General features: G+C 55.8%; 1 protein-coding gene across 2 annotated transcripts in view; it reads right to left on the reverse strand.

Annotated features, from left to right (window-relative positions):
- Nucleotides 1–12,200, reverse strand: part of ITPKB (inositol-trisphosphate 3-kinase B) — a 97,227-nt gene that overhangs the window by 13,683 nt on the left and 71,344 nt on the right. For both annotated transcript variants that reach the window (XM_082670829.1, XM_082670830.1), the window contains one exon: nucleotides 973–1,072. In XM_082670829.1, coding sequence (XP_082526955.1) covers nucleotides 973–1,072 — 100 coding nt within the window. The remainder of the gene's footprint in view (nucleotides 1–972; nucleotides 1,073–12,200) is intronic.

The following is a 12,200-nucleotide window of genomic DNA, read 5'->3' on the forward strand; positions in this document are numbered from 1 at the left end:
CTGTGCGACTACCACCTCCCAACCCCACCATCGACCTTGCTTCCCAGCCACGAAAGTGTCTCCGGTCTCAGTGGAGGAGAAGCCTTGATAGAACCGGATTTAGCGCCAGGAGAGGGAGACCAGCTGAGAAGCCGCGGTCCAAGGCTCTGCAGGGCTGGGTGGTGTTCCTTCTGCGCCACACCCTCAGGTAAGTATTGAGGAAGGGTGTCCATCCACCTGCCTTGGGGTCTGGGCCAACGTGGTTAAGGGTGTAAAAAAAAATGTCAGACCCTGTGCTGGCCTGAAATCCACGGGCGGCCACTGAATTGTCCCCTGGGGACGATGCCCACCAAAGGACCACCATGGTGGGCTAGACAGCTCTAGACATCCTCCCCTGTCACTGAGGGGCCACCTGGAGACCTCATGGCTAGCCCAGGGCATGGCCACTGCAGCCGGTACTCCACTACGTCTTAACACTCTTGGGGCGACCTGCCTGCCTCTCCCACCAGCTACGAGCTCCTTCGGGGCTGACACTATATCTACATACGTATTGTCACCCAGAGGAGCACCCTGATGAGGGGATACAACAGGCACTCAGGGAAACACTTAGCTTTGTCTCTTTGTCCCAGGTGACAAATGGCAGGCAAGCTATAAAGACTGATGACTTCAACTGTTTTATTGAGTTAAAATGGAAGAGAGATTGAAAGAAAGAGATTGAAAGAGACACAGAGACTGAGGGGGGAATGTGTGTGATTTGTGGAGAGGTGGCACAGACTGTGGAGAGGGCGGGTGTCCATGTGCATTTTTGAGGCAGTGTTAAGGCCCGTCTCTCAAGTACGCCTGCGACTGCAGACCATGAAGCCTCTCGGGGAGCACCTGTTCAGATGCTTCATCCCCAGGAGCATCCAGGGCCAGGCCCGTCCCCCACACGCGCTGGACGCCTCCCCAGAGAGCCGGACATCCTGTCAGAAAGTCCGGGAGAGCTGTGGCTACCTGCGTGTCCTGCCAGCTGGATCCAGGGGTACTTCTTCTTGAAGGACATGACAAAGGGAGACCAATGCACCATGTTTTTTATTTTCCTCCATGATTTGCTCTAGAAACAAGCAAACGAAAAGCTCTACATTAGAAACACAACTACTACTTTCTGGTTAGGATGAATTCAAAACCAGGGAACCCCCTGCCTGTGGCACAGGACAAGAGGTGAGTCTGAGGACTTCACCTCCATCAACTACGTGGCATGCATCTATGGGCTTTGTCCCATGCTACAAACAGGCTGAGCAAAACACCCAGAATCAAAGGGACAAGGATCTGACAGGCTCTGGGAACAGAGGAAGGGAAGGACAGAGCGTTCTCCATCCAGGGCTGACCCCATCCCACCCCACTTCCCCATCAGGGGACAGCTAAACCCGCACTGCCTTTCTTTGTGTCCCCTCTCAGTTTCCTCATCTGTCTAGTGAGGGATGGACAGCTGGTCCCCCATGCTCTTTGGATCAGCGGACACTCTAGGACTCTGGAAAATGACCTCTTGCATCCCAACAGCAAGGGCCCCTCAGAGGAAGACCAGAGAGGCCACGATCACCCAGCTGCAGCGTGTCACCTCCTACTGCACTTGCAGATGCGATGCCAGCAGAGGCACCTCTTGCCTGTGAGAGGTTTGAGGAGACTTTAAAGGGAACTCCCCGGGGACAGCAGAGCCTCCAAGGCTTTGGTGCACACAGGGGTGAGCCAGCCCGCAGGACTCTCTCTCCACTGCACTTCTCCTTCTCAAGACATTTCTTAAGTAAAAACTCTGTGTGTGTGTGTGTGTGTGTGTGTGTGTGTGTGTGTGTAGGAGGGGCTCCTTGGACAGAAAGGAGAACTAACATTTATTGAGCACCTTCTTATTTTATTTTCACAGCAAGGATGCAAGGTAATCATTATTTCCATTTGCAGAACCCAAGCCTCAGACAAGCAAGTGATAAAGCCGCGTTTAAACCTTCACCTATATGACTACTTTAAAGAAAATCCTTTTTATCCCCAGCTATAAACATTTCTCTCTATAAAAATATCCCTAAGTTACTTTAATAAGAACGGGCTGTAGACATGAAGATCAAGTGTCCCCAGACATGAGCCCCTGAAGGGAGTGATGAGAAGTGAAGCATTTCAAGCTCCTGAGAACAAAACCAGACAGTAAACCCCCAAGGCTCTGCGCTGGGAAGGAGAAGCTGGGAATTCTACAGAAGAGGGAGGTGAGAGGTGGTCCTGCCTGGACAGTGGACCCCAGGAGAGGCGGGTCCTCATTCTCTGTCCTGCAGCGTCCGCTAGCAGCCACGCTGAGGGTTGCTGGACTGACTCCAGCTGCTGGAGCCTGAGGTTAAATCAGTCTCCTTTGTTTTTTTCTCTCTGGTGAGACTCAGCTGCTTCTGTCATCAAGGTTTCAAGTTAAAATCTGTTTAAGGAGAAGAATTCTTCCCTACCGAGCCTGGCAATGTTTACCCCACCCCAGAAACCCTCACTCCACCGCCAAGACCTAGTCTAAAGCGAGGGCAGCGCTCTGCCAGGCCACGTGACAAAGGACCGGCCTCACCGACAAGGGTGTTTTTCCTAGATCCTTCTGATGCAGATCTCCGAAGAAGGCTAAGGAAAGCCAGCTTTTCTTATCTAAGCACCCAGAAGGCTGCACAAACACTCAGGACAGACAATGCACGGGGGCAGCAATGGGAAAACCTAATTACGTGAGATGACCAACCAAGTGATGGTCTGTCCAGAAGAGAAGCGCACAGCTCTCACCACCTGCTGGTCATACCCCTGCAACAGAGCTCAGAGGGGACGAGGGTCCGACGGGTTCAGAGTGGGGTGGGAGGAGGGGGAGGGCAGAGCGTTTTCCATCCAGGGCGGACCCCATCCCACACCACTCCCCCATCAGGGGACCACTAAACCCACACTGCCCTTCTCCATGCCCCCTTCTCAGGGCCTCAGCTTCCTCATCTGTCTAGTGAGGGATGGACAACTGGTCCCCCCAATGCTCTCTGGATCAGTGGACACTCTAGGACTCTGAAAAATGACCTCTCACATCCCAAGAGCAAGGGCCCCTCAGAGGAAGACCAGAGAGGCCACGATCACCCAGCTGCAGCGTGTCACCTCCTACTGCACTTGCAGATGCGATGCCAGCAGAGGACCCAGGGAGGATGTGTCCCGCTGCCGGGGTCGGGGGCCTGCAAAGTTGGATGCCTGCCGGGGAGGAAGGTCATCACAGAGGCTGACCCCACAGACGCAGGCTGGGGGCACAATCGACGGAGCAGAAGAAGACTACTGCGGGCAGCGGGGCCTGTGGGAACAGAGGTCCGGGACTGGGCTTTGGAGCAGTTGGGCCGGATGTGCTGGGAATGGGAGCCGGAAGCAGTGGCTGATAAGGGTTAGAGGGCGAGGCCAGCTCTGCACGCGGGGCCGAGACGCTGGGACTCTGGGGAGTGTGGTGTTGGGGAGGCAGGCTGCCCTGGGCCTGAGTCCTGGCTGCGTCTGCGAGCCCCAGAGGTAAAGCCATCAGAAGTTCATGGGCACCGGGGTGTTTGTGGAAGAGTCTTAGTGGTCTGAGTTCAAGGAGGGGTGCCCCTGAAGTCATCCCAGGAACAGTCAGTCCGGAGCCAAGTGGCGGTGTTGCCATAGTTACTCAGGAATAAAGGTCACGGAGCCTGCGGCTGGACCAAACCCACCCTGTCAGGATGCAGCTCTCTGGGGATCCACGGGGACACACTGGGCAGTGGGCCTGGGACCCGGGAGGCAGGAGGGAAAAGAGCTGGGCGAGAACAGCCGGGTTCGAGTCCAGCAGGGTCATCTGAGCTGCGAAACCTCTAGTTCCCGGACCGCTCTTCAGGGGTCCAGAAAGGAGAGGGGTGCTCCAGGGCGGGGTCCTCTGATGGCTCGCGGGACCCGAGAGCCTCCCAACACGGCTGAGCTCTGAGTAAATGGGGCATTTTCCCGCGTAGCTTCCTCTTTCCCACACCTCCTCCACAAGGGAGCATTTCTTCAACATGAAAATTGGGCCCCACATGGCCAAGGCCAGAGAGTCCCCCTGCTTCCAAGGTGGAATATTCCACTGGGGCGGGTTTGCACACCACGGGATTTCTCGACTGTGCTGGCAGCAGCAAGCAGGGGGTTTTCCTGTGGTTTTTAAATAGCGGCACCCAGGCAGTGCCTAGAGTCGCTGCCAAACATTAAACAGAAACGCAGGTCCAGGAAAGGCCCAGGAAAGACGGCGGCAGGGTGACCATCGCCCCTACCCCCGGCCACGGGAGTGGAGAGAAACAGAAGGGCAGGAGATGACAGAGAATCGACTTCCTTACGATGCCCGGGAGACCACAGCACCCATTTAAGAACCACCAACTCTAGGCAGAAGCCGCTTCCAGGTGGTCGGTCCCAGAGGGTCAGTTGGGCTAACAGTCTCCCTGCAAGCCCCTCGCTGGAGGAAGACGCAGTCCTCAGGAATGGATACCAGGCCTCTTCCCCACCAAAGACAGCTGACGAGGCAAGAAAGGAGGGCAGCCCAACAACCTGGAAGAATCCCATCCAGAGGAATTGATCCCCTTTTCTCTCCTGGGAGAGTCTCAATTAGCCTCAGTCACTTCTCTGCAATCAGACTACAGTCCCAGGTCTCGAATTTCTCGAGCTGAGCTGTGTCAGACACACAGGCAGCTCTCAAATGCCGTGAACACGGTGTGGCAAAGGGCACCTGGTCCCTCCCCCTCGGCAGCGCTGGCTGCCGGATGATTTCACTGGCCCCGTCCCTCCATCACCTCCCAATCACCAGGGTCATCTGAACACCCTCTGCTGACCCTTCCTGGAACGCCCCCCAGAGCTCCACATGCCTGCCAGGCCCCCTGGCCTCTCTGGGTGGCGGGGTCCTCCTGTGTAAATCTGACGAGTCGGCCAGCTGACTCCGCCAAGCTCTACCCTGGCACGCTCCTTACACGCGGATCTGATAGATAAAATGGCCCACCTAATGGATACGCTGGGGTGTTCTTCCTAAGTCCACTGGGCATGACAGAGCAAAGGGAATGGCTCTTAGAAACTCCCTGCAAGCTGGCATCAGTGGTCATCTCACCGGCAGGGCTCTTTTCCCTAGATGTGCAACAGGACGGATGGATGGCCAGCCTCCCCCAGCACTGGGCCTGGCGTGAGCGTTCACGACTCATCACTACGGGCTCTCACTGTGTGACAGGAGCTGGACCGGGCTCCTTATGGCCTCGTTTCTCATCTTCAAACAACCTGGTGGTAGATAGGATTCTTTTCTCTGTAAGATGAAGAATCTTACAAGCTGAGTTGCTTCCCCAAAGTCATTCCATTCTCCTCCCCGCCAGTAGGTTGCCACATCACCCTGGGAACCTCAAAGCGATTCACCAACTGCTGTGCCTATCAACAAGCAGGGGTCCTTCCAGCCCAGAGCACGCTGGGCAAGGGGATGGGGACAGAAGATCGGGCAGGAAGGACCAGGAGATTCCTTCAAGGAGGTTCCCCTGGGCAGCCAGGCCGCTGGGCCGGCAGGACAGTGCTCCGGGGCAGGGGGTCTTCCGGCTGCTTCTTCAGCAGAGGAGCCCAGAGCCTTCGGGAGAGGCTCCACAGCTGGCCATCAAAACCCCAGATAGGTCTCATTCCAGGGCTGGGCAGGTGCCACTTCCAGCTTAGCTACCAGGTGACACAAGGCTCTACCATGAGTCAGATCAGACCAGCTAATCGCCCCTAGACTGTGGCTGGAATGTTACACTTGGGATGTTCTCGGGCAGCACTTCAAGGGAAAGGCAAGCCCCACACAGCCGATTGCCTCCTGTGCAGGGAAGGAGCCACAGGGCGGGCTGACGACACACAGCCCTCACCTTGATTCTGTGCTGGGTGTAAGCCAACTGCAGACCAGAAGTGAGGTTTTTCAGGTGACACCTCAGGCTCCTGGGCTTGGATGACCCAGCTCCACAAATCCCTAGACGCCTGCACTCCTGGGTGAAATAAGCACTGGTTTTGTTTCGCTGTTTTCTACTTGAGTGAAGGCAGGGCCTTTTTGTTACAGCCCTGACCTCGCTCTGTAAGAGGTGGGGTCATGTTCTCTGCTTCGGCTGCACAGGAAAAGGTAGGGCCCTCATTCACACAGAGGAGCTCAAAAGGATCAGAAAAGAGCCAGGCCTGGGGAGTGGAGGCTGGTCCTTTACGACTCAGAGCGGTTGGAGACTGCCTGGGGCTCTGAAGCCGCTCTGGGCAGTTCCCTCCCTTCATACCTGACTTGACAGGAGCTGAAATATTCAGAGAATGTGGAGAGGGATTTGTAGCAGGAGAAAAAGCCTAGTAACAACAAAACCCCACCCCTCTTTAAGCTTGAGGTGACAGAAGTCACCTGGAAAGGGAGTTTCAGAACCCCAGCTGAGCCCTCTGCAGCCACTGGTGCCCTTGGAAGGCTCGGGGGCTCTCACTTTTCCCTCCTCCTCTTTGCCCGAAGACTTCTGGTCTCACAGCAGACATGCATCTACTCCCTAACGGCCCATACCCCCGTGTGGCGACCTCTCCCCTCAGCACGCAGAGCCTCAGGGCGCCCGGGGCAGCCCTGGCGAGGAAGGGCAGCTTCTCATCCCTCTGGCCTGGACTCACCCAGAGCCCTTGAGAGCCCAGCGTGGAAACGGTCCACTGGCCAGTGGGGCCCAAGGGAGGAAGCCTGGGCAGCGTCTCGGACTCTGTGTTTATCTAAACCGGACTCCAAGCCTCCCAGGGATGCTAATGGCTCCTGGGTAAACGCCACCCTCTGGCTGGTTCCCCCAGCCAGTCATCCGCCTCGTGCTGCAGGGAACACTGCCTTAAATAAAAAGGCTAAGTGGATGACCTCAGAGGCAGGCCTTTCTTTGACTTCCATCAAACAGGCCAAAAGGACTGGTGGAGATGAGGAGAGGAAGGCGGGGAAGCAGGGACCCAGAGCCAAGGCTGGGGGCTGAGGGGGCCTCTAGGCACCCCACTCACAGGACACTTTAGCTGTCATCAGGATCAGCTTCATGATATGCACGGCCCAGAAGGGGTGGTGACGTGGGGGCCAGCTGTTCCTTTGCTGGAGGACTGCCTCACATGCCCTAGGATGTCTGCAGGCCTAGCTCTCCTCCCCCATCCACACACGGAGGTATCTGCAGTTCAGGAAACACATGTTCTCTCAGGCCCAGGAGATTCTGCAGGCGACCCCTGGCTCGCCGCATGTACCCCTGCTCACCCACCCTCAGACACCGCAAGGGTGACACCTTCCGCCACCAGGAATTTTTTGCAAGCAATGGAGTGGAGGCAAAGGACTCCGCTAACCCCCAGGCAGCTCAGAGACCCCGGAGGCCCTTCCTCTGCTCGAGCTGTCCCTCCTGGGTGCTCCCACAGTGCCCGGGGCACGCCTGCACCCCAGCTCTCCTCTGGGCGAGTGTACCCTCCCGACAGCCAGGATCCCCAGCAGCTGGCTCCGCCAGATACTTGGCAACCCCCTGCCGCAGGTCCAGGAGAGGCCACCAGGGCCAGTCAGCTAGGCCTGCAGGCGGGAACCTGGTCAGAGCCTCTGGAAGTAAGCTGAAGTTTCCAGGGCCCTGCGGGCTCTGCTGCCCTCTTGTCGGCCCCAGCAGTGCCTGCACTGTCTCCTGTCCGGAGAAGCAGGCCTCCTGAAGACAGCTCCTGACAAAGCCTCTTTACCCAAGGCAGCCGGCCCTTCCTGCAGCTTCCCTTCCCGCTGGCTTTGCCAGGCTTGCCGCTGTTTCCGCCCTGCAAACTCAGGCTGAAGCGACGCACTCTTCCCCTCCGTCTCGAGTGTGTTTAAAATCCTCTGCCTCTGAGGCAGGCCACAGTGTTGGATTTTGTTTCCAGAAGACAGCACACGACCCAGGCTTTGGAGCTAGAACGATCCCTGGCTCTGCCACCTCCCGGCTGCAGCTGTGAGCAAGCCTTTGAACCTCTCCGACCTCAGCGTTCTCACCTGTAAACTGCGCACGATAACATCACACTTGCCCTGAGGCACACTCTACCTGATCAGTTCTGAGAGAACTGATGAGGTGGTACACATGTACACGGGTGCTCTGTATACCGTCATTGGACAGGTGAACCTTAGATGTTCACTTTGTTTGTACTTCTGTGTCTATTTTGTTTTGTTTTGTTTTAATTGAAACAGTTTTCTCCTCCAAGGCATAGGAGACTGGCAAAAATCCGCTGGGCACTTCCATAGGGTCAGTCATTGCCGGTGGCAAGAAGATGAGCTAATTGTGTGGTTAATTGCTTACAAAACTTCCCTTTGGATGTTCATGGCAACTGCGAACACACAGGGCAGCTCCTGGGGCCTCGAGCTCTGTGACTCAGGGAGAGCAGAGCCGGCCGGCGTCCAGGTGCCTCGACACCAGTTTCTGGTTCAGAAGGTCAGTAAAGTTGCTAAAAGGATAAAGAAGAGTTCCCCAAAGAACGCCATTTCACACGTGTGGAACTCTGCTAGGCACCAGCGAAGTACATAATAAACAGTGAGACTGCTGAACGGATTTCATTTTATACAGAGGGTTTACACACTCTTCTTAACCCCTTTCCCATCTGAGCTGTTCCCCTAATATTCTGCTCTTTCCTCCAGTACTTCCCTTTTTATGTAAATAGTTAGAGCACTTGCCAAACTTTTATTTTTAGATAATTATAAAGAGTATCCTTTTTTTTTTTTTTTGAGTGGAAGAGATGAAGGGAAATCTCTAAAATATCAGAAAAGGGAAATTATCTCTGGACCCTATGACTCTTCCAAGCAATATTGCCAGAATCCTTTGCCTTGCTGCACATGTGTGCATGTGTCTATGATGCCTGTGCATACGTGCTGGTTAGTGGTGATAACCTGGCTTGTCCAGGGAAAGAGGCAGAGAAATCACATATTAAATGCCTAACATGTTGCTAGGTACTATGCTAATATTTCATGTAATCCTCACTCACAGCACTGATGCTTATCTACATTCTGCAAATGATGAAACATGTTCAGAGAGGTTAAGTAACTTGCTCAAGGTCACACAGCTTCCTGGTTTGCTCCGAGGATTTTGTTTTGTTTCAGCCAACAGGGTAACTGGGCCCCCATCGTCTCTCCTCCAGTTAAAAAATAGCCTCAGATAAACAGCAAGTGCTTTGTCAAAAGAGTGACCTTTCAGATGGGGCAGGCTTGAATAATGACCCGCCTTGCCCTCCTTTCCAAGTGGTTCCCAGAACAGCCTCACTGACACCCACTTTGGGAAGACACATTAACAAAGTGCTGAAAGTGGGTGAAGACGCCCGTGCCCGGGAAGGTTCATTCTGTGTCAGTGCCTTTGTTCTGGCCTTGCAGAAGTCTGAGCAAAAGGCACTGAGTTGTCCATGTTTGGAAAAAATGCTTTTTTCTTCCTTCTTTTCTTCTTTTGGTCTTTCTAAAAAAGCAGTTTGGGTTTCCCTAGTGATCGTTCTTTCCTTCGCTGGGGAAAAGGCTGTGCTTCTCCCAGGAGGCAGAGCCAGGGCAAGACAACTTTGTTCATTGTATTCGCCCTGGCAGGGCCCTCCTGTGACGGCAGCTGGGTGCAAGCCCAGGCAGGTAGGGGCCCCTGGCTCAATAGCTCCGTCCTGGAGGCCTGGTTAGAAACCTGGCTGGGGCCAAACCCACCCCTGCCAAAGTGAGCTGGGAGCCTGGAGCGGAGGAGGGAAGGCCTTTCAAAACCAAGACACCAAGGGTAGGAGAAACAAAGCCCAAGGACTTGGCAGGGCAGGTAGCTCTGGCTAAAAATAAGCATCTGGATTTTAAGACTAACCGTCTTTCCCCTTTAACAGACAAGGAAACTCCCCTAAAAACCGAATGCAGAAACACTCTTTGAGAAAGACCTGAGTAACGTTGAATTTCATCCCTACGTCTCTCCCCGCCCCACACGGTGCTCCCACAAGATGAGTGGTTCAGGGTCTACGGCTGGCACAGCGTTTCCTCACCTGTCCTGCACGGAACCCACCCACAGATCACGCTGAGGGCAGTGGGGTGGGCGACGTACCTCCCACAGCATCAGCGGCTGCTCTAGGGCAGGAGGATGAGGACGGCTGGGCCCTCACCAGCCCCTGCAGGCCCGGACCCCTTGGCTACTGAGGGCCTGAGAGGCAGGGACCAGCTCTGTGGTCTCAGGGTGGGTGCTCTGTCCTCTCCACTGCTGGTCGGATCAGAGGGCTGCTCTGCTCCGGGTTTGGAGCGTAGGACCCGGGCAGGGCCCAGAGCGCCTGTTGAAAAATGGGAGCTCCTGATGCAAGTGTTCGGCTCGGGCTGGCCCTTCCTGAGGGCCAGGAAAACCCTGAGCAGCTGCCTTCTTCCTGTCGCAACCAGAGGCCCAGTTTCTGGGACAAGGGTAGCACCCAGATTGGCACACAGGGGTCCATCCCTCATTGCCATTCTCCCTCCCCTACCATCCTCCAGAATCCCTGCCTGAGGAGTCCACCCAGGCCCAGCTGGCCCGACTGGCCACCAAGAGTTCCCTGACCACCTACAGGCGGGATCAAGGCCCCCACCAGGGACAGAGGGCCGCCCCAGACACCTGCCCACCCTCCTCTCCTACGCTCACGCTCTCGGACGCCCCCTCTGATCCTGCAGGGCTGGCCACCTTCTTGTCCCATGCCCACCCCACCTCTAGGTCCCCGCTCCCGCAGGTGTTCTACCTGCAGTGTTCTCCCCCCTCCTTTTCTTCATCCACACCCCAGCTGTCCCCACAGCTGATGGTGCTGGAGTCCGTGACCTGGCCCTACCGTCCCCATAAAGCTTCTCAGACCAGCCACAGGCCATTCCAAGAACCCTCCCCGCTGGCAGGAGAGGCTTTGAGAACTTCGTGATCCCTGTGTCCTGTGCTGTGTCTCCCATCAGAGGGTAAGCTTCTGGAGAACCGGAATTTGTCCAGAATTTGTTCTGGACTCCCCTCCAGGCTGGACACACAGTGGGGGCACAATACTACCAGCTGCGTGACCGACGAGAAAATTTTACGGGTCCGTCACACGGCCGGGGCTCAGGCCCTGCTGCGTGCCATCTCCTGGGAATTGATTCCACCTCCTGGAATCTCCACCAGCTCGTACCTCTTTATGCTGGCACGCTCAAGCTTGGAGCTTTCCAGAGACATCTCCAGGGGGAAGACTTGGGGGGATTTCCTGTCCAATCTGCCTGGGGCTCACTGCACACCACCAGCCTCCAGGACAGTGGGCCCCGGCCCCAGGGCCTTTGCACATGCACACATAAGGGTCTGGAGGACACTCGTTCACTCTGGTTAGTCAACCCAGCAAAGAAAGCACTTCTCCCAATGACTGTTCCAGATCCGCCCTCCTCCCCTCTTCCTAACTTTACAGGAGCTGGCAACAAAGGGGCTCACAGTCTTGCCAAACCAGCCTTTTTTTCTGGTTACCAAGGAATGGAGGTATCCTTCACCCAAAATGGAAATGCTCCAAATGCCCCCACCAGGAGGGCCCGGCAAATGCTCCATCTCTGATCTAGAAGGTCACAGGCTTGGCTTCTCCTTCCTCCTCCCTCCTGGACTTCATCTCCTTAAGAACTAAAAATAATGGAGCGCTAGAAGAAAGAGGCCAGGGAGGGGAAGCAGCTGAAAGCAAAGGAAATGCTTTGGTGCGCAGGGGCCTAGCCTACCTCTCACACCAGGAGCCTGCCGGGGCCGCTGGAGCCGAGGCTGGGGGGGAGGCAACAATTGCAGGAAACAGGGAGTGGCCAGGGGGCTGAGGAAGAGCCCTGGGGGATGGGGAATGGCAGCCTCTAGCAGCTGACTTCCTAACGGACAAAGCTCACAGGACAGAAAGGCTCAGCCTTTCCTCTGGGAAAGGGCATCTAGAGCCCTGCCCAGCTGGTGGAGGCGGCCCCTGCGACACACACCAGGTCCCTTCCCTCCCTCCGCTTCGTCCACCCCTCCCCAGAGATTTTATTTTTACTTTGGTTAAAATGCAAAAAACAAGGCCGAGTTACAGAGGGTGGAAATTTACTGAAGGTCTTCACTGGTCAACAGACAATTGGCACCGAAGGCCTGGAACGGCTGAGCACCCCCAGTGCCCCTCCTGGGCGACTTCCTCACAGGGGCCGGTCATGACACCCCCAGCCCCAACACAGCTCCTGCAGCTCAATCTCTCCTTCTCAGCTCGCAAGACGTAAGGCCAGGCGGGCAGTGCGGTGGAGCCAATAGCACTGTGGGCTGTTCTAGTAATAAATAGGTGACATGTCTCGACTGTTTTCTAGAGCC

This window comes from Grampus griseus (assembly GCF_964374135.1).
Source record: "Grampus griseus genome assembly, chromosome: 1".
Classification (NCBI taxonomy): domain Eukaryota; kingdom Metazoa; phylum Chordata; class Mammalia; order Artiodactyla; family Delphinidae; genus Grampus; species Grampus griseus.